The sequence below is a fragment of the Sceloporus occidentalis genome, unplaced genomic scaffold, assembly GCF_023333645.1.
Source record: "Sceloporus occidentalis isolate IW3139 unplaced genomic scaffold, rSceOcc1.0.p SCAF_1, whole genome shotgun sequence".
Lineage (NCBI taxonomy): Eukaryota > Metazoa > Chordata > Lepidosauria > Squamata > Phrynosomatidae > Sceloporus > Sceloporus occidentalis.
The window spans coordinates 298776909-298797373 of record NW_028316981.1 but is presented as its reverse complement, the minus strand read 5'-3'; the positions used below and the strand labels follow the sequence as shown (position 1 = coordinate 298797373).

The following is a 20465-nucleotide window of genomic DNA, read 5'->3' as shown; positions in this document are numbered from 1 at the left end:
AACTACTTCAGCTACTTGAAAATATCTAACCTCCTACCAAGCTGACAGGCTACTGCCATCTTATCCAAAAATGGGGAGATAGGAACTAAAGGGGGCATGAATTCACGGGTTCTAGAATTCTTTACTTTCAACCCTGTTCCTTTATGCCAAAAGAGGCAAGCTCAGTGAGTCTTCTCAGAAATTAAGTATTAGCACTCACCCAAAGGATTTATTGCATCTTCCATTTCTAGGGCAGTGAAGAAGTGGAGGCCTGGTAAAATTAATTTTATAGTGACACTGCCATGGGATGTATCTCTTACTGACCAAGAGGCTTAGAGGAGATATGATAACTCTCCAGCTTTCTTTGAAAATGCTGGCTAGTGAGGTCAGGATCGAGGAATGGTGAGATTTCCTGTCTTTTCTCCTCACAGATCATAACATGTGTGACTTCATTCCTCGGTGCAGAAAGGAGCAGGGGAGAGTCTGGCTGCTCTTTCCTTGAGCTATATTTCAGGCTTTTCTGGACAATTTATCACATCTTTTGTCATAATCTGACATGTCGAACAATTAAGAGTTTTTGGACGAGGGCCTGGTTTAAGTATTTGAAGCGGTGTCTTACTGAGGATAGAGCAAGCTTGTTTTCTGCTGCTCCAGAGTATAGGACCCAGAACAGTGGATGCAAGCTACAGGAGAAGAGATTCAACTTCAACCTTAGGAGGAACTTCCCGACTATGAGAACTGTTCAACAATGGAACACACTCTCTTGAAGAGTAGTGGAGTCTCCTTTTTTGGAGATCTTTAAGTAGAGGCTGGATGGCTATCTGTCGGGGATGCTTTGATTAAGAGTTCCTGCAAGGTGGGGGATTAGACTGGATGGCTCTTGTGGTCTCTTCCAACTTTATGATTCTATGAGTTGGAAAGACTCAACCTGCCCCAAACTTCCATACTTTTCTCTGCCAAGAAGAACAGACTGCCTGCAGTCACCATTGTGCAAAGCTAGAGCTCAGTGCCACAAGGGCACCCTGAGAACTAACCAGATTCTCTAGTAATGTTTTAAAAAAACTTTTGTATGTTTAATACAATTTTATATTATTTTAGTAAGATGATTTTAATAGTTTTTACATTTTTATTGTAAAGTTTTTAACTGATTTTTTTCCGTGAGCCACCTTGGGTCCCTTTCCGGAGGAAAGGTGGCATTTATGAATTAAAATAAATAAAATAAGATAGGTGCCCTGCTTCTAGGTGGGTTTTGCTCCTTGGGCACTGCAGGTCCGGGAAACATTTCCCTCCTCAGTGGAAGAGACATACTGAGGAAACCATCTGGATACGCCCCATCCTTTTGAGGTAGGACAGGATCCAGTGTTGGGTGGAAAGAGGTGGCTACTATGATAGCACTCAAAATCCCCCGAGAGGAATTCAGACCGGGAGGCTGCAGCAGAGGGCAAATATTGTGCTCAAAATGGTGATGGCTAGAAAAAGCTTTCAAAATAAATGGTGGGAGACTGAGCTAGCCAAGACTCCTGTCCCTTGTCAAATGTTTTACATCTCATTTGGAAGGCTCCTTGACCCTGGACTGTCCAGGCCATCAAGTGCGAGCATCAGATCATCTCTGTCACTGCCATTGCCCAGGTTTTCAATTCCATTGGAAGCTGAAGAGTGTCTGTTCCCAGCCAATAGCCTCTAAAATGGGCACTGAAAGATGAAATAAACCTAATTTTAGAAATTAATTTAAGTAAAACTCCGGAAGGTATCCTACTGGGAATGTTTGAAGATATTATGAACAAAAAAATATGGTAAAATCCTGACGTATATGATATCTGTTGCTAGATTTCTTTATGCAAAAAATTAAAATTAAAATGGAGAACCAAACACACCAAAAGTGGAAGAATGGATCAGCTATTTATATTATTTGATACAGATGGACAAACTTTCTTGTATGATGAAAAATGACTCTTGGGAGATAGCATCAGAAGAATGGGAAAAAGCATTAGAGTATATCAAGAAGAAATGGGGAGACTTATTAATGAGATTGTCTACTGTTTTGTTTTGATTTCTTTTCTTTTTTCTTTTGGAATGGGGTTTTTTGTTTGTTTGTTTGTTTGTTTGTTTTAGTCTTAGGAGATACATAGATAAAGGCTTAGATGGGTAACAACTTGTTTATTGTGAAGTCGAAGGCTTTCATGGCTGGCATCCATAGTTTTTTGTGGGTTTTTGGGGCTATGCGTCCATGTTCTATAAGAGTTTCTTCCTGACGTTTCGCCAGCATCTGTGGCTGGCATCTTCAAAGAATGCCAGCCACAGATACTGGCGAAACGTCTGGAAGAAACACTTCTAGAACATGGCCATATAGTCTGAAAAAAACACAAAAAACTTGTCTTTTAGTTACAAAAATCCTATTAAGTTTAGGTGATTAGGAGGTACTATAGTTATTCGTGTTGCTTATATATTATAGTTGTTGAACAGGATCAATCCCGAGTAATAAGATATAAGAGAGTATTAAACCTAATAAATAAAAGGTGGTGGAAGTTATTTGTATGAAGACAGCGATTGCTGAAACACTCAGAACGCAAGCTTAATTTTATTTCAGATAAGATAAGAAAAAGGACCACAGATAGCATAGGAGGTGTGTAGAGTAAGTGTTGAAGTGAGAAAAGGTTAGAAAAGGTTATTTAGGAGAAAGATAGGTAGCTACTACTTAGGTAGCATTTTATTACAGAGGTGAACAAGGAAAGTGACAAGATAGAAGGAAAGTGAAAACAGGAGATAGGTGTAGGGAAAGTTGGAAGTTAGAGCAGAGTTAAGAAAGTATTGAAGTGAGGAGGAAATATATAATAGAAGGGATCATAGATAGGAATTTGAATAAAAGAAAGATTTCTCTGGTCCAGCAATTCAATTTGACTTAATAATACTCAACATAGAGTTTAATAATGCTGAGTCTAGACCAATAGGTGGTGACATATGATATCGTTCATTCAATTGCTGATATGTTTGTATGTTTGAGTGTATGTAAGATTATTATTCAGAATAAAGTTTTAAAAAAGGGGGGGGGAGGAAATACTTCTGGCTGCAGAAGACCACACTGCAGTCTCCATAGTTAGAGAACTGTACAAGAGTCTTTATTGAAGATCTCAGCATACAGACAAGCACATGAAATCATGTAATCTCTGAATTGCAGGCTGCATAATTTTGTCTTGTTAATGTGAATGTGGAAGTCACAGGGCAATGCTTATTGTAGAATATGCATTTTTATAGTTAGAATGATAGGGCCATAGAGTTGGAAGATACATGTGTCTTCAGATCTGGCAAAACAGAAACTGTAGTTGTGAATTTTACAGGTTTAAAAGATAGTTTCATGTCCATGTTAGACTAAAGAATAAACAGTTTCTAATTAAAAAACAAACATGGGCACTGAACGTGGTTGTGTGTTGAAAGACGGAGCTGGCTCCCTAAACACTAGAAAGCAGCCATTTGTTGAGTGAGGTAGCCATCAGCCTGACAAGTCCACGTTGGTGAGGCTTCTGGCTTCATTCAGGGTGTGCATCATCTAGACGCCACACCCTCAAATGCCGCCCAAAGCCGGAGCTTTTTGCCTGTGTATTTCAGGCCATATATAACATACCAGTGTAACACCAACCAGTCACAGCTCAAAGATCACAGTACAAAAGGAGAAGAAAATGTCTTACCAGGAACAGCTTTCTGTATGTCCAGCGTGAGAGATGCGGAAATGCCCTGTACAAATACACAGACTTCTTCATAGGAAGACCCATGTATTGGGAAACTGTTGATCAAGACAATCTCATCTCCTGGAACTAGCTTTCCTCTAGCTGCCTGTTAAAATTGAAGTTGTTTAGTCAGGTGCAGTATCAAATGAAACATATATAAAGACTGTCTATCAATCTGCTGCGCTACAGAAGAAATGTTGGGGACAAGTAATGTGACATTCATTCTTGGGATAGAGAACTTGGGCTATGTCTGCACTACAAAAAACAAATGTCTGAACTCAGAGGCATTGGCTTTGCATGCCTGAGTTCCCAGGTCCAATCATCCCAGGAAGAGCAAAGAAAGACATATCTGAAAGACTAAAGTACTTCTGCCAGTTACTGTCAACAATACTGAGCTAGTGAGATGAATGGGCTGAAGGCTATTGTACTTCCAAGATATAACCAGTAATTTAAAATGAATTAATCCCATTTCATTCGCATCTGTCCCATTTCAGGTCCATTGTGCCCCAGATTATCCATTTCAAATGGTGCTGCTGATGGTGGAGGAGTAATCCACTCAAGCTGAGTTCTACCCCACACACTGACCATGAGGCAGGTGTCCTTATTCTATTCTGCTATTTTTCATTTGGACTCAACTCCCCCTTTTCAGTTTCCTTACTTAGCCCTGTCTCTGTGTTGTTGTTGCTTCATGTTTTTTTTCTTCTTTCCCTTTCCAGAAATGTCTATTGATTTCTAGTCCAGGAGGGTGTGGATTGTTCTGGTAGTGTTACGGGGGCTGCCTTAGTAGCATTTTTATTAGAAATGGAAACCATTTTTTTTATTAGAGATGGGCCAATAAAGATCTATGAGGAGCACATGTGCTTTTACCAACTGTATCTTGTTCAGAACCTTCTGCAATATTTTGATTGGTGGGGATGCATATAATGTTCCCTTTGGCCATTTGTGCCCTATGCATGTGTGTCCCTTTCTAATGTGTAATATCTGCTCAGTCTGTGATTCTGTGGAGATGCAAAAAGGTCTATCTCAAAAGGTCCCAACAATTGATTTAAGTTGTTGAAAATTTCCATATGTGATCTAAAGGTGGGGTGGCCATTATATATAAAAATCTAATACAGTCCATGTTATCGTAATGTAGCACTGTCCATGATGAGGTACCACGGCCATGTGTGGCGCCAGGATCGCCACCTTCGTGATTGTAGTGTAGGCAGCAGTTTTTGGGCTGGAGAATCACCTCTCCCATTCCAGAATGACCGAAGAGAACACTGTAGACAAAGGTCTCTCAGATGAGGCTTTTATTCTTATACAAAGTTCCAATATGTACAGCAATACACAGACATCTACACAGTCCAACATCTATCTACAAATGAAGCCACAAAGTCAACTGACTCTAATGGAATCCTCAGCCAACTGTCAAAATCAACTGCCAAGACCAACTGTCAATGGAATGTTCAAATTCCTCCCAGCCAGCACTTGATTGGCTGATGACCCCTGGCTGGTGATTGGCCGGCCTGTTGCTATGAAATCCCACATTGTACATTTTATTATGGACTCTATGTCCCAACAGTCCACCTATGACAAGAGTCAACCTGCAAGGATAATTTGGCAATCTGATCTAAACATACTTATTTCTGAAACCACCTGGTCATGCATTTGGACCCCCCCCCCCCCCATATAAATCACGGTCAGCATTGATGAGGGAGGGATAGTATTTAACACCCATAAGATTATCAAAAATGGTGAAAGACACCTCCCCAAAATACTAGAGAGGTTGTTCCTATTTACAAATATGGTTGGATTGTCCCAAGGTTAGAGCTTTCTGGAATGTTGTTTTAAATTGTGAAACAACTGGTACGATTTTGCCCAGATCTTCTAATGCTTTCGATTTACAGCAAGAACAATAGCCACCAGAAAAATCAAAAACTTGTCACATTCCTCATCTCAGCGGCCAGAGCTGAAATCATGTGATGTTGGAAAACAGGAGATGTTCAACTGAGCAACTGGTGGACAAGGATTTGGGATACATGGTTGTTAGAAAAACTCTCCCACATCTTCAGGTCTTCCAGTGGACAAAAGAAGACACAAACTTTTTTTGAAGATTGATCTGTTTTTATTGAATATGCTAATTAAAACATGAACAATATTGGACCACCAACCCATCTGTTAGACTCTGGGGATTCTCACAGATATAATATGTTTAGGGTAGGGAGGATGACGGTTAGCATGCTTTGCAGTGGCCTATATATATATATGTAGAAATAGAGATGAGGCTTGGAGGAAACAGATGACCTGCTATCAAAGACCTTGAGTCTGTGCTCATTGGCCTGGTATGCAGAGGGAGCTTGGCGAGAGCTGGTAGAAGATGGAAGGGGGGCTTGGAGAAAAACAGCCTGTGACTAAGGGAGGAGCAATAGATAATGGGGTTTAATATATCAATTTTGACTGAGTTTGGCAGTCTCAGCTTAAAAGCCGAACTGGTGAATTATTGACTCTGGATCTTTCAATAAAGCTCTGTTTACTTTTAAAAAGTCTGGCTCATTAATTGTGCCAGGGACTGAATTCCCCTTTGTTTTGGACCATCTTTTGGAGAGACACTCTGGATTTGGTTCCACTAACTGAGATGACACCCTGGACTCTGAATATTACTGCCATCCACGGATAAATCATCTTCCTGTAAAACTCTTCTTGTTTATCCTCAAGGCTCTTAAAATGCATTTTGTGTTGGTTGTATTGATTGTTTGCAAAGCTATTATTATATCAGTTAAAACTAAAAAATAAAATTTCCATATGTAATATCCATTCTCCTGGATGAATGTGGTGCCGACTTAAGTAGTCTGCTGTCACATTCAACTTTCCCTTTAAATACATTGCTGTTACCGAGCAAACATGCCGCTCTGACCACCAAATCTGTTTCCTTTATTCCTCCATCTTCTGTAAAACTGTAGAGCACCTTGCTTGTTTATGTATGCATGTACTGATATGTTGTCCGTCATTATTAGGGCATGTCTCATTTGTACCTGTTCCTTGAAACTGAGCAGTGATAATGTTGCTGCCTTTAGCTCTAGGAAATGTATGTTTCATTTCCTACCTGGTGTTGTCCACGATCCTTGTGTAGTGAGATGGTTGCTGTGCACTCCCCAGCCTACCAGGCTTGCTGTTGTTATCCAAGCCTGCTCCTTCCTCGTTAATATTATTCTTTGGTTCAAGTTTTCATCAATGATCCACCACTACATCTCCTTCCTCACTGCCATTGGAATGTGTATTAGACAATGTTTTTTCTTTCCAATATCTAGTTGATAGGATTCAAAGAATGATCTATGCTTCTAAATGGAAAAGTACTGAAATTCCATCTAGTGATATCTGGTTACACAAATTATATGACTTTAGATAGATAAATTAACTTTTCACACTCAAAGAAAGTCAGTGGCAGACTTTTACAAGACGTGGGAGCCTTTAATAATTTATATGAAAGACGTAAAAGGGAACTATACAGTGATAATTTTTGGTTGAGTTGGAAACAGTCTAGTATATAAATTTTAGGTGAACATGTTTGGATACGTTTTCATAGTTGATCCACCACTTCATCTTCTTCCTTGCTTTCATTGGAATGTGTTTTAGATATTGTTTTCCCCCCAATATCTAATTGATATGGATTGAGAAGCAATTGCAGTGATCTTAAGTAGAAACATCCCCAAGTCAACAAATGTGTGCTGAACTCAATAGCCCAATCACTTTGGCTAACCACATTATGTCTGCTGCTGTTGATCTTATCAGTGTTGCTACTACTGCTATTATCTTTGACTTACTTTTGGAGGACAAACTGATCATTTTTTTCTATTGTATTTATTGCCATTCCTAAATATGTTATTCTCATTGTCAGAATCAATTGACTTTTCTCATAATCTACTAGTAACCCATATTTCTCCTCTAATGCCATCTGTACATCCATCCTGATCTGTGAGATTGAACTTGCTATCAATAAAATGTCATCCAGATATGGATAAATCTGAATACCTGTTTTCCTTAGAAATGCTATCAGTTGTATTAACACCTTTCTGAATAACCTTGGAGCGAATGTTAGCACAAAAGGTAGAGTTTTGAATTGGTAATGCCTGTTCTGATATGCACATCTGAGATATTTTCTGCTTTCTCTAGACATTGGAACATGTAGATAAGCTTCCTTCAGGTCTATTGAAATCATCAGATCCCTTTCCTTAAGCTTTCCTTGGTAGTTTGTAAAGTTTCCATTTTCAATCTGAAGAACCACACATAATTGCTGAGATACTTTAGATTCAAAACTGGATGGTATGTGCCATTGTTTTTGAGCACTGTAAAAAATATCACATATCTAATCATATCGTCTGGTGCTTCCTCTATCGCCTGTATCTGTGTTAAATGTTGTATTTTGTTCTAGATTATTCTCTGCTTTTCTTTGGCATTGGAGAAGGAAAGTCTCATGCTTTTTGGTTTTTGTCAAAACATATTTAGAGGGACACTTGGAGGGTTTGTCAGTGGCACTAGGCTCAGTCATGGAGCTGTGGGCCACGGTCGTCGTAGCACTTGGCCTGCTCTTGGGGCTCTGGGCTACAGAGCCAGCAGCCGCTGCTACCAAATCTGAAGCATCTGGGGCCGAAGCAGATCGGGGAACCTCCTCTGGCTTGAGGACCCCCTGATAGATGGCAGGCGTCAAGCGGGACTCCCGATTTTTTTCTGGCCTGTGAAGTCATTGCCTTGCACAGCGGGCAAGCCTTCGTGTTGTGTGTCTCTCTGAGACACAAAAGGCAGGAGGAATGGGGGTCTTGAATGGGGATCTTACCCCCACAGACGTTGCACTTTTTAAATGGTGCCGGAGACATTGTGCAGTGAGCCGAAATGGAGAAGCCAAGCCGAAATCCAAGAGTGAAGTCAAGACAAGCCAAATGGTCAACAGTACATGGAGGGGTCAGATCAATCGTAGTCAAAAAACGGTCTGAGTCAAAGTCCAGTGATTAAGTCAAAATGAAGCAGAAGCGAAGTTCCCAAACAGCTAACATGGTTGAAAAAAGGAACGGGGAAAGAGCGGGAACGCAGGGCTTTATAAGGGATGGGCGGAGCTACCGCCAAAGCTAAAAGTTGCAAAATAAACTTTGCCCAGTGATTCCAGAAGTTTCTGAACAGCACTGCGCAGGTGCAGTACAACCCATTTGTATGTATTCGCAGATGACCACTTGAAGAAATACTGTTACAGGTAAGCAACCTGTCCTTACACTGTATAACTGTCCAATGATGCTGGCATCCCTCGATACCAAGGGAGCAACCTGAAAGAAGTCTCAATTTCGAATGAAATGGAACCAGAATATTTGTCAGAGTGACCATTTTTGGCTCGGAGGCAAAGAAGTGATCATTGGTTGTTGTTTGAGGGACAAACTGTAGGAGATATAAAGGCTTTGAGAAGGAGGGGGGACAACATGGCCCTGAATTTGGCAAAGCGCTCGCAGCTAGTGACCTTCGGTAAGAAGGAAACACTATGGACCTGAATCAGGGAGGCAAGAACCAGTGGTGCACCTCATGGCCCAAAATTGATAGAGCGCTTGCTGATAGTTAACCTCGGTACAGAGGGAACAACTATGGCTTTGAGCCCAAACCAACATCATCCATACTGGCTGTTGGGAACAGGTAATCGCGGCCACAAAACGAACCCGGTGGCAGCAAGGAGCATGTGACGGTATCAATAATGGCCCTCAGAAACTGAAAAGCCAGCTGCATTCAAATCCTCTTGTGCAGCTTAAAACAGTACCGACGTTGGGCTCTTAATATTCGTCTTCTCAAAGGAGAGTCAGGACGAAATGCAGTCATACAATGATGGCAACCTGGCTAACACCCTATATCGGTTTGACCCCGAAGAGTCAGGGGCTGATGAGGGTAGAAACCAAGCTGCAAGCCAATCGGTATTAGTCCTGAAAGTCAGGAACCGATGAAGATCAAAGCCTGGCAGCCAGCCAATCAGTTTGGCCCAGAGAGTCAGGGACCGACGAGAATCGAGCTCGGGCTACAAGTCAATCAGTATGACTTTAGAGAATCAGGCACCAATGAGGATCAAAGTCAGGCTGCCATCCTGTTGGTATGGAACTGATGAGGATTGATGTTGGGCTGCTAGGCAACCAGTTTGACCCCCAAAGAGTCAGGGAACAATGAGGGTCGAAGTCAGGCTGCAAGCCAAGCAGTATGACCCTGGAGAGTCAGGGACCGATGAGGATCCATATTAGACTGCCAGCCAAACAGTTTGACCCTGAAGAGTCAGAGATCAATGAAGATCCAAGTCTTGCAGCCAGCCAAATGGTTTGACCTTGGAGAGTCAGGGACCGACGAGGCTCAAAGCTGGGCTATAAGCCAATCGGTATGACTCCAGAGTAGGACCAGTGCAGATCAAAGTTGAGCAGCCAACCAATCGGTTTGACAACGGAGAGTCAGGGACCGATGATTGTTGATGTCAGGCTGCAAGCCAATCAGTATGACCCCAGGGAGTCAGGGACCGATGAGGATCCACATTGGGCTGCCATCCAGTCAGTATGACCCCGGAGAGTCAGGGACTGATGCAGATCGAGGTTGGGCAGCCACCCAAATGGTATGATCCTGGAGAGTCAGGGACCGATGAGGATCCACATTGGGCTGCCATCCAGTCGGTATGACCCCGGAGAGTCAGGGACCAATGAGGATCCATGTTGGGCTGCCAGCCAAATGGTTTGACCCCAAAGAGTCAGGGACCGATTAAGATCCAAGTTGTACAGCCATCCAAACAGTTTCACCCCAGAGAGTCAGGGATCGACGAGGCTCAAAGATGGGCTCAAAGCCAATTGGTATGATTCCCAAGAGTCAGGGACCGATGAGGATCCACGTTGGCCTGCCTGTCAAACAGTTTGACCCTGAAGAGTCAGGGACCGATGAAGATCCAAGTCGTGCAGCCAGACAAACTGTTTGACCCCAGAGACTCAGGGACCAATGAGGCTTAAAGTTGGGCTCGAAGTCAATTGGTATGATTCTGAAAAGTCAGGGACCGATGAGGATCCATGTTGGGCTGCCAGCCAAATGGTTTGAATCCAGAGAGACAGAGACCAATGAGGATCCACGTTGGTCTGCAAGCCAGTCGGTTTCACTCCAGAGTCAGGGATGATGATGACATCCAATTGGTTTGATCCTGGGGAGCCAGGGACCAGCAAGGACTGAAGTCAAGGCAGCCAGTAACAACTTCTCTTCAGGAGAATGAGGAGACAAAAGCCAGGTGAATGGTCCTCAGACAGTTTGTCTGCAGCAAAAGAGCGTCTCTAGCCACCTCAGAGATAAGAGGTGAAAATTGCGCCCATGAAGCAGGCGCCATTTTAAAAATTTTGCTCAGGAATAATGGGGCTTTGCCAAGTGCGCCAGTAAGGCGGACATTATTTGAAAACTGAAAGTATATGATTATCTAGAAAAACATAGCATTTGTTTTAAAATATGAACAACAATGTTAAAAATTACCACCAAAATGCAAATCGAGTTTTAAAGTCTGACAGGAAAACGAATCTGAAGAATTCCTAGATGCTGCTAGTGCGGCAGACAAAAGGAACTGAGGGTTTAGGTGGGAAACCGACTAATAAAGGCAGTTGGAGAGTGGGCAGGGCTACCGCCAAAACACTTTTAATATCTCCAAGAAGGTTCCGAACCTAACTGTGCATGCACAGAATAACCCATTTGTGTGATTCGCAGAGACCACGAAGAAGAAGTTTGTACATTCAATAAAACAGTAACTGAACTGGAGTCAGGAAAAAAGTATTTACAAGACCTTCTGGAACAAAACAAAACAAAAACAGAAAATTTTAACCCTTGAAGGGAGCTTGGTTATTAACAGAAAAGACCATTTCAGATTTGAAGTGCATACTTTCTGATATGGAACATTCATCCAAACGTTGAAAAAGCTTGTTTTCCATGTGTTATGCCTTGTCTAAACCTGGGGTCCTCAAACTTTTTAAACAGGGGCCAGTTCACTGTCTCTCAGACCTTTGGATGGCCAGAATATAGTTTTTTTAAAAAAAAACTATGAACAAATTACTATGCACACTGTACATATCTTAATTTGAAGTAAAAAAACAAAGCGGAAATAAATACAATATTAAACATGAAGAACAAGTAAAGTTAAATCAACAAACTTACAGGTATTTCAAAGAGAACTATGGGCCTGCTTTTGTCTAAAGAGATGGTCAATGTCCGGTTCCATATTTGTCACTGCTGGTTGTAAGAAGTGATGCAAGTGTGCATCAGTTAGTCTAGATCTGATTGGAGATTTCAGATGTTTCATTCTGGAAAAAGTCTGTTCACAGACATAAGTGCTGCCAAGCATGGTTGCCATTTTGAGTGCATGGTTCCTGAGATTAGGATATGTCTCAGAGGGGAGAGATGCATAGAAATTAGGAAGGCTGCTTGACCTGAATGCGCCTTTCAGAGTTCAGCCAGTTCCATTTGGTAAATTGTATCCACATTTTCAATATCAATAGAAAATGGGTTATGGAAAAGCTGTATGTTCTGTTCATGGAGATGAAGCTCTTTAAATCTTAATTGGAACTTTCTTTGTAACTTTCCCAGTGAATCCACACATGATTTGTTTGGGAATGTAACCAATGGTTTTTCAGCTAACAGATTTTGAGTTGTGGGGAGATGGCAGAAATTTTCCTCCTTCACTGGTTTGATGAGAAGGCCTAATCTTACTTCAGACGCTTTCACATGTGATTGCATATCACAGATGAGCTTCCCCTTTCCTTGAAGTTTCACACTGAACCTGTTAAGTTACTCTGTTATATCTGTCAGAAAGGCAAGGTGCCATTTCCATTCTGCATCACTGAGCTCTGGTACTTCTTTGTTTTTTGAAAGCAGAAAAGCTATAATCTGTGGAGCAAGTCATAGAAATGTTTCAAATCTCTCCCTCGACAAAGGCAGCGGACTTCTGTGTGGTACAGAACATCTTCATAGGCAACATGTAGCTCAGACAGAAATTCCTGAAATTGTCTGTGGTTTAATGAATTAGCTCTAATGAAGTTAACACAAGATACCACAACTTTCATAACAGAGTCCCACTTCAGTGATTTACTACACAGCGCCTGTTGGTGGATGAGGCAGTGTATGGCTATTGGATGAGAATGATTATGTTTGTCCATCTCTTGGTTAATGCGAGCAATTACTCCTTTCTTAGACCCCACCATGATCGGAGCACCATCAGTTGTCACACTGGCCCAGTCCAGCTCCAAACCTTTTCATGGATATCCTCTCCTGTAGTTGTTCCTTTGATGCTTTGCAGTGCAGCAACCTCTTCTGTGACTTCAAAATAGTCATTTGTCCCACGAATAAAAATTAGAAGTTGTGCAGAATCACGAATATCATTACTTTCGTGGAGTGCCAAGGAAAAATAGGAAAGGTTTTTTGCAGAGTTTTGCAAATGCTGATGCAAATTGTCTCCCATTTCTTCAATCCTTCATGTAATTGTAGGTCCTGAAAGACTCACTGTACTAAATAAATTGGCCTTCTCTGGACACATCTCTTTGGCAACAGAAAGAAGGCTTTCTTTAACAAATTCTCCCTCCATAAATGGTCTGCCAGCGTGCGCTGTTAGCTTGGCAACTTGAAAATTTGCTCGCAGTGACGAAATATTTAGCTGCTTCTGCTTCATAAAATTATTTTGCTGAGTTGTAAATGTATTTTTCAGTTTTAATATTTTAGCTTTTCTCATTGCTCCAACCAAACAATCATATTTATCTTTATGCTGAGTTTGATAGTGTCGATGCACATTGTATTCTTTGAACACAGACACTATATTCTGGCATATTAAACACACAGCTCTTTCCTTGTACTGTATGAAAAATTAATCTTAAGTCCACTGTTCTTATCCTACACTCCGAGTCAGTTTTTCTCTTTCTTGATATCATTGCTTCCTAGGGATTCCAAATTGGTATTAGTAAAATACCAATATATATACAGCGCTACAAATAAATTGCCCACACAGAGACATACAGGCTGCACTGCCCATCAATGCAGTCTGATCAGTGTTCATCAATACAGCCTTGACAGTCTATATCATTTCAGCCTGAGGAAACTCAAGCTGCAGAGGAGAGGACTAGGAGCTCGGAAAATATGGTAGACCTCCTAACTTCAAGAAAAAATAAATCCTAACTTGTTCTTACCTCGGACCTCAGGCAGCAGCAGGCTCTGCACAGGCAAGCTCGTGACTCGTCCAAAACTGAGAGGAGGAGTTGACCGGGGCAGGGGGTGGATAAACGTCTGTAGTTTGAAGGCCCCCGGGTCTAAACCATTGGCTTCTTTGTCCAGTGTACTGCATTTGCCTTGCCATTCCTCTTCTACTTCGAAAGGAATATGTTCCAAATGAATTTCTGTATGGTTTCCTATCCATTTTTCTCTGCTACATAGTTGGCACGACCTGTTTTTTCTCTTTGTTTTCTATTAGGACTTTGTCTAATGCTTTGTCCCTGAATAGCAAATCCCCAGTGTAAGGAACATATGCTAAGTTGTTTCATGATTTCTGATCTATTTCCCAGTGTTTCAATTATAAGGAACATCTATCAATTGTCATCGCATTATGTTTCATGCAGCAAATGCCACTGAATCATGTCCAGCATCTGCTATGAATTGTAGAAGCCTGCTAACTCAATTGAGTGCTCTATGCAATGCTGTTACAGGTAATTCCTCTGAACATTGAATTTCCTGCACCCACATCACTGCAGCTCTTGCAAACATAGATGCAGCTACTAATGCTCGGACAGCTGATGATGTGCTTTCCTTAGTGCAGAGTCTGCTCACCTTTCGTCCCAATTCCTCTAACGTAGTGTCTTCCTCACATGGGGCTATTGCTCCCAAAATCAATGCTGCGATTAGTCCATCTACCAATGGTACCTTTAATATTTCTATATCTTTTTCAAATGTGCATAATTTGTGGCAATGCACCACATATTTCTTGGTTTGTAATGATGAGCTCCATTATGTTTCTATTAATTTTCTAAAAAATTTCCAGCATGAGAATCACTTCACCTTGCAATATTTGCATTTACCTTACCATTGCAGTCCTTCTGTCTTTCTCCTTACTATCTTGTCATGGAATATTTTTCCCTCTTTTAAACCTAAAGTTTGCAATACTCTTTTTTAGTAAATTTCTAAATTTATCTGCTGGAAATAACCTGTCAGCTACCATTTCTTCTTCTATATCTGATTAATCATACTCCTTGTCATCTTCCTGTACTAATTCATCTGCTACCATTCGTTAATCTGAATTCCATGCCATTGCTTCCATTTGCCTTGTATTCTTTATACAGTTTCTTGCCTGGTGTTCATTGCTGTCTGCTTCTGTATGCTTTTTCTTACTTTCCTTATTCAGTCTTATTTCTGTATTTTTACTCTGCCTTGCATCTCTTTGGGTGTTTTTATTGTTGTTGTGGTGGTGTTTCTTTTGTTATTTTGTCTGTTATCTGACTTAGTTCTGTTGACTTAGTTCTGTCAGTATTATATAATAAGTTTGCTAATTCTGATGTCACTGTATCTCTTACTGTATTTTGTATCTAGTAGCATTATCTTTATTCTCATAGTTTCCAACAAATCAGCAGCATCGACTAGTGTTTTGTGAGTTATCCAACTCCTGTCTCACTTGTTGTATGAGACTAACACTAGGTGTATTCTTAATCATGTTATATATACATATTTGACATCAATTCTTCCTGACCTTCATTATCTTGGAAGTCATTGCTGCTATATTCCCGATGCTTAAAGCACTGATTGCAATTGGGAACCTCTACTTGATTGGTATTGCATTTTTCCTTATTAATCTTATCTACTTCCCCATTTCCTTCCATTATTTTACTGCCTGCCACTAATGTCTATTGGAGAAGGGTAGCTTCAGTGTGGTCTGTGGGGCAGGTAAAATTAAACTGGAAGAGAAGGAGAATTGAGTCCAAGCTGAAAATAACAGAATAAAACAACTCCTGCCATGCGGTCAGCACATGTGGTAGAACCCAGCTTGAGTGGATTGTTCCCCCTGACTTCCTGAGAATCAAGGTTTTGAGGCAAAGGATTACAGGCGGGAATCCGTGAGCCTTTTCTAGATACTGTTTGGTGATACAGTACATACTAACAACTCTTGGTACAGGATCTGAAGTGGCAGAACCACTGAAACAAGGGAGAATTACTGCCAGCCAGAGAAGACAGTACCTAGCTAGATTGCCTACTGGATGAACCTCTATATAAGGCAAGTCAGGACACCATTTGAATCTTGGATGAAGATTGAATGTATTGAAGATAAGCAGTAGTCTTAGCCAGAAGATGCCCATCTATGAAAGCAGGCAGACTGAAAATGAAGGTTTTTAAAGCCATGAATTAATAGAATCTGTAGTGGTCCATGCCTTGACAGAACACTTGAAAATACTCTCTTCTCCCAATCAAGACATGTAAAAAAAATGGGATAGGCGGTCAGGGAGGTAATAACAACTTAATAGGCTATTCTGAATTCAATATTCCATTCAGCCACTGTTTAGCATTACAGCAAGCATGAGAAAATACAGCCTGCATGTTGTATGCAGTTCCCCACAACCATTTAAGCATTCCCAAAATTTCTCATATATATATATGTCCAAAGATGTTTGCCCCCCCCCCTTTTTTTTTTTTAACCAAAAATGGCACCCCATGCCAGTTCATGTTCTGGGTTGTTTCTTTTAAAAGCCTTTCTTAGTCCTAAAACAGCCTGAGAGGCAACAACATGGTGAAATTTCAGCCATAATCTTAATTTTTAAAAATGGGGATCTGGTTGTGTGTGTGGGGGGGGGGGGGGAGTTCTCATGGAAAACAAATATGTCCCCACAAAGCCTGGCTATCTCATTACAGTCTATCAAATGAAGGGCAGGATGAGAGACTAACAAAAAGTTTCTGTGAGGTGCCTTGTGAAAGTATGGAAAATACTTTCAACTTCCTCAGAGCTAATATTCCATCAGGCTAAAGGGATGGAATTTGTGAGCCATGAAGGTTCTTCATCTGGCCTGTGGAGCTTTCTGGGCAAACCAGTCCTGTTCCCACAAGCCCCACCTAGTGTGAAGGGAATTACCATAGCATCTAGTTATCAATCTCTTCTCCACACAGGGCAGAGGGAGGAGGAGAAAAGCAATAATGTTCTCCAACAATTGATCAGTAAAATAAGTCAAGACCAGTAAAATCTTAAAAGCACGTACCCTTTCAGCTACTCCACCTGGTCGCAAGTTTGTTATCACAACACGTAAGGGAGTAGCGCTAATTTCCAGATCCAGGCCAAATGATTCATTCTCATTCCGAATTAAGGTAATGACTTCAGTGTCTTTCTGCCCAAGAGGACTCTCCTGTGGCTCAGTCTTCTGGATGTGTGGGAGCACCCTTCCACTGGTTCTGCTACAAGCACCATGATCCTCATTCTTCTGCCTTGAGATACCATGATATTCAATGCTCATCAAGCTTTTAACTCGAGTGACTGCTTTGTGTTCCAGTTTAGGGGATCTCTTAGATTCTGCTTGTGCCTCTCGGAAATCCTTCAAGCTCAGGTGACTTGGGTGAACCTCTGGCACGTTTGAATAGTCAAATGATTTGACTGGAAGGAAAGGCGAGTCCACTATATGCTCCACAGCACCCTCTGTCAAATCCTTAAAGCTACTTAGAGCTGAATCATTGTGGACATGTGCTGCAAATTCTTTCTCCTGATTTTCATCACTATCTCCTGCTAGAGTAGTTGTAATGGTAACATCACAGCTTGCCGCTGCTTTCTTCTGACCTTTAGACTTCACTCCCTTTTTAAACCGGATACCATCTTGTTTGGCAAAGTCATCCTCCTCACTCACATCACCATCATAGAAAGCAATCCTTCTCTGCCTCTGGACAGTACGTGCACCTTTGGGGCTATCACTGAAAGTAACATGCCGAGTAACATTCTCCTTTGGCTTGTTGAAAGGGCCAGGTGAGTTGCTTCCACTAGCTGATAAATCACATAGGCTTGATTCTTTGGTAGCTAAGAAAGAAAATATATCATTGTGATTTTATAATGTAAGGACCTGAAATATTGCCTTTGCCCATATATACCCCTAATTTTTAGATTTTGTCAAAAGATCCTACTCCAAATATTCTTTACAAATGATAAGAGGTGGATGACTACTCAGGGAGAGGGGAGAGGACCTTCTCAGTGGGTGCACCTTGGTTATGGAACAGCTTCCCCAAAGAGGTTCATCTACTATAGTTTTCACTCAGATCTTTTAAACAATTGAAGTTTTTACAGTTGCGGATTCTGATTTAATTAATTGGGCCTTATTGCATAAAACTTGTATGAATTGCTTTATATTTTCCTCTACCAGGAAGAACAGTTTCTCCTGTTTGGAGATTATATTTTAAGACTATATTTTAGTTACATTTTCAAGCTGCCTGGAAAACATCTGTTACTAGACAGCCATATAAATTTAGCAAAATAAACACACAAACAAATAAACTAAACAACATACAGAATCCTTGTTCAAGGCTCCACATAAAGGGCAGTAAAGAAGAAGCTGCCATATTCTTTTCAATGTTTTTACATTGTTATTACCACAGCTTACTTGAAATACCAGGAGAAAGAATACTCTCATCCAGGAAGCTGCTTCCATCCTTTGGACAAAGTAGCTCCTCATCACCAGAGCCTGTTATAGCTGTTTCTGAAAGTGGCAATGGGCTTGCACCATCCTGTAAGGAGTACTGACAATGTTCTGTTTCAGAGTTGCTGGACCCCATCTGAAATAAATCGACAGGGGAAAAGTCAATATTGGAAGTTGCAGCAATGATTCCTTAGGATAAGAAAACAGTAATTTTTCCGGTTGCTGCCCTCACCTTTACACAGATGGTGTTCCTTTTTCCAATCTCTAACAGTCTTTACTACCACCATTTTATAGATTCATTTCATAAATTATTCTACAGTCACTAGTGCTAGTGAATTTGTAATCAGATTGGAGGAGGGGTGGTAGCAGATGCTAACTTATGTGCATAAAACAAATAAAAGGCTGGAACCAAAATAGAAAGTGAATGAATTTCTTCCTCAATATGCAAAAGGTACTGCTGGCCCAAGTATTAGGCAGAGTGAGGCATCTGCTTTAGGCAGATGAATTGGATGACACACACACACACACACACACAACCCCAGCAATTGGACAGCTTTTTAATTTGTTATGACTGTATTATTAACATGAATAGGGTGGGGTTTTCTTCTTCATATGACGGAAAACTGTGCTTGGTTTTATGTCCTGTGTACCCTGACATGAGTGGATGAGAGGAAATAATTCAAGGCCTTTAACGTTAAAAAATGTAAAAATAGAGCTGGCTGTATCACTTGTTAGAGTGAAGCAGCTATCTCAGACAGCAGGTTTGGGGAGTCATGGAAAGATATCAAATTGTTAATTACTTAATTTCTTATAATATCTTTACTGCTCTGAAGGTGAGGACATGATTCTGCAATTGCCACTGGGATGGGTGGGAGTTGAAGTCCAAAGAAGTAACTTCTTAGCTCTTGGTTTTGTGCTATGAGAAGGAGTTAATTTTGCTGTTCTCTTCATGGACTCATATCTTCTGCTTTCAGTGTTTATCAGTCAATTCCTGTGGATGAACTTTACTAGATGCACCTGTGCTGAAGCACCAGCCTTTCTCTATACCGTGCGCCCTTGGCTTATGCGGGGGATCCGTTTCGGACCCCCCCCCCGGTAAGCGAAATACCATGCATGCTCAAGTCCCACTCAAGTGAATGAGGCTTGTGCATGCGGTGGTGCACCCCCATTCATCCCAATGGGACGCGTCGCACCTTGTGCCCTGCACATATGTTCAAAGCCGCGTATAGCATGCCTGCGTATAACACAGGCACACTGTACTGCTTCATACCACCTAAGCAGTCTGTAAGCGGTTTACAACTGTAAGCCGTAATTTCTGTACTGAGTCGCCAGAAGTCAGTAATGAGATGAAGGCACACATCACCACCACCACAACGCATTCAGTTTCTCCTCAGGCTCTGGCTTCAATGCAACACTTCCATCCCTATATCATTCCAATATATCTATATTTCTCCCCAGACTATCCTCGCAAAGGCAAAGGGACCTTGCAGCACCTTTGAGACTAACGGAAAGAAAGGAGTTCATAGCATAAGCTATCAGGGGTTTTAGTTTTTAATTGTTGTTTTTATGCTTTGATATGGTGTTTTTAATATGTTATACTGTTTAATACCGTCTTAAGGGGGGGAGGGATAAAGTGTTTTTAATTGTTGTATTTTATATTTTACTGTTGTCAACCGCCCGGATTGGTTTCCCATAGGGCGGTATACAAATAAATATTATTATTATTATTATTATTATTAGCCCACATGCCTCTGAGGAAGTGGGCTCAAGTCTAGGAAAGCTCAGGCTACCGACTTCTCCCTTTCAGTCAAGTCTCAAAGGTGCCGCAAGATCCCTTTGCAGACTGTATTTTCCAGACTGACAGAGCTAGGTCTTGGAACTGTATTTCCCCAATGCGACATTCCCACCCCAATACACTTCTCCCTCCATATTGGTCGGCGTTAGGGGCACAGGACCCTCAGGAATATGGAAAGACCGGCAAATAACAAAAACACCTAATAGAACACCTCTCTAGGCATCTCTAGGTCCTCCAGTTCAACTCTGTGGTCAACATCTGCCAGACACTGACCATAGAGTTGCGCTGGAGGAGCTACAAAGGCCTAGAGAAGAGTTCTCTCTAGGAATC

General features: G+C 41.3%; 1 protein-coding gene across 2 annotated transcripts in view; it reads right to left on the bottom strand.

The window, feature by feature from the left end:
• LOC149324138 (PDZ domain-containing protein 2-like) overlaps positions 1-20465 on the bottom strand; it is a 294838-nt gene that overhangs the window by 51737 nt on the left and 222636 nt on the right. For both annotated transcript variants that reach the window (XM_089496933.1, XM_089496943.1), the window contains 3 exons: positions 18305-18476; positions 16925-17727; positions 3663-3807 (listed from right to left, as the gene is read on the bottom strand). In XM_089496933.1, the coding sequence (XP_089353059.1) occupies positions 3663-3807; positions 16925-17727; positions 18305-18476 (1120 nt within the window). The remainder of the gene's footprint in view (positions 1-3662; positions 3808-16924; positions 17728-18304; positions 18477-20465) is intronic.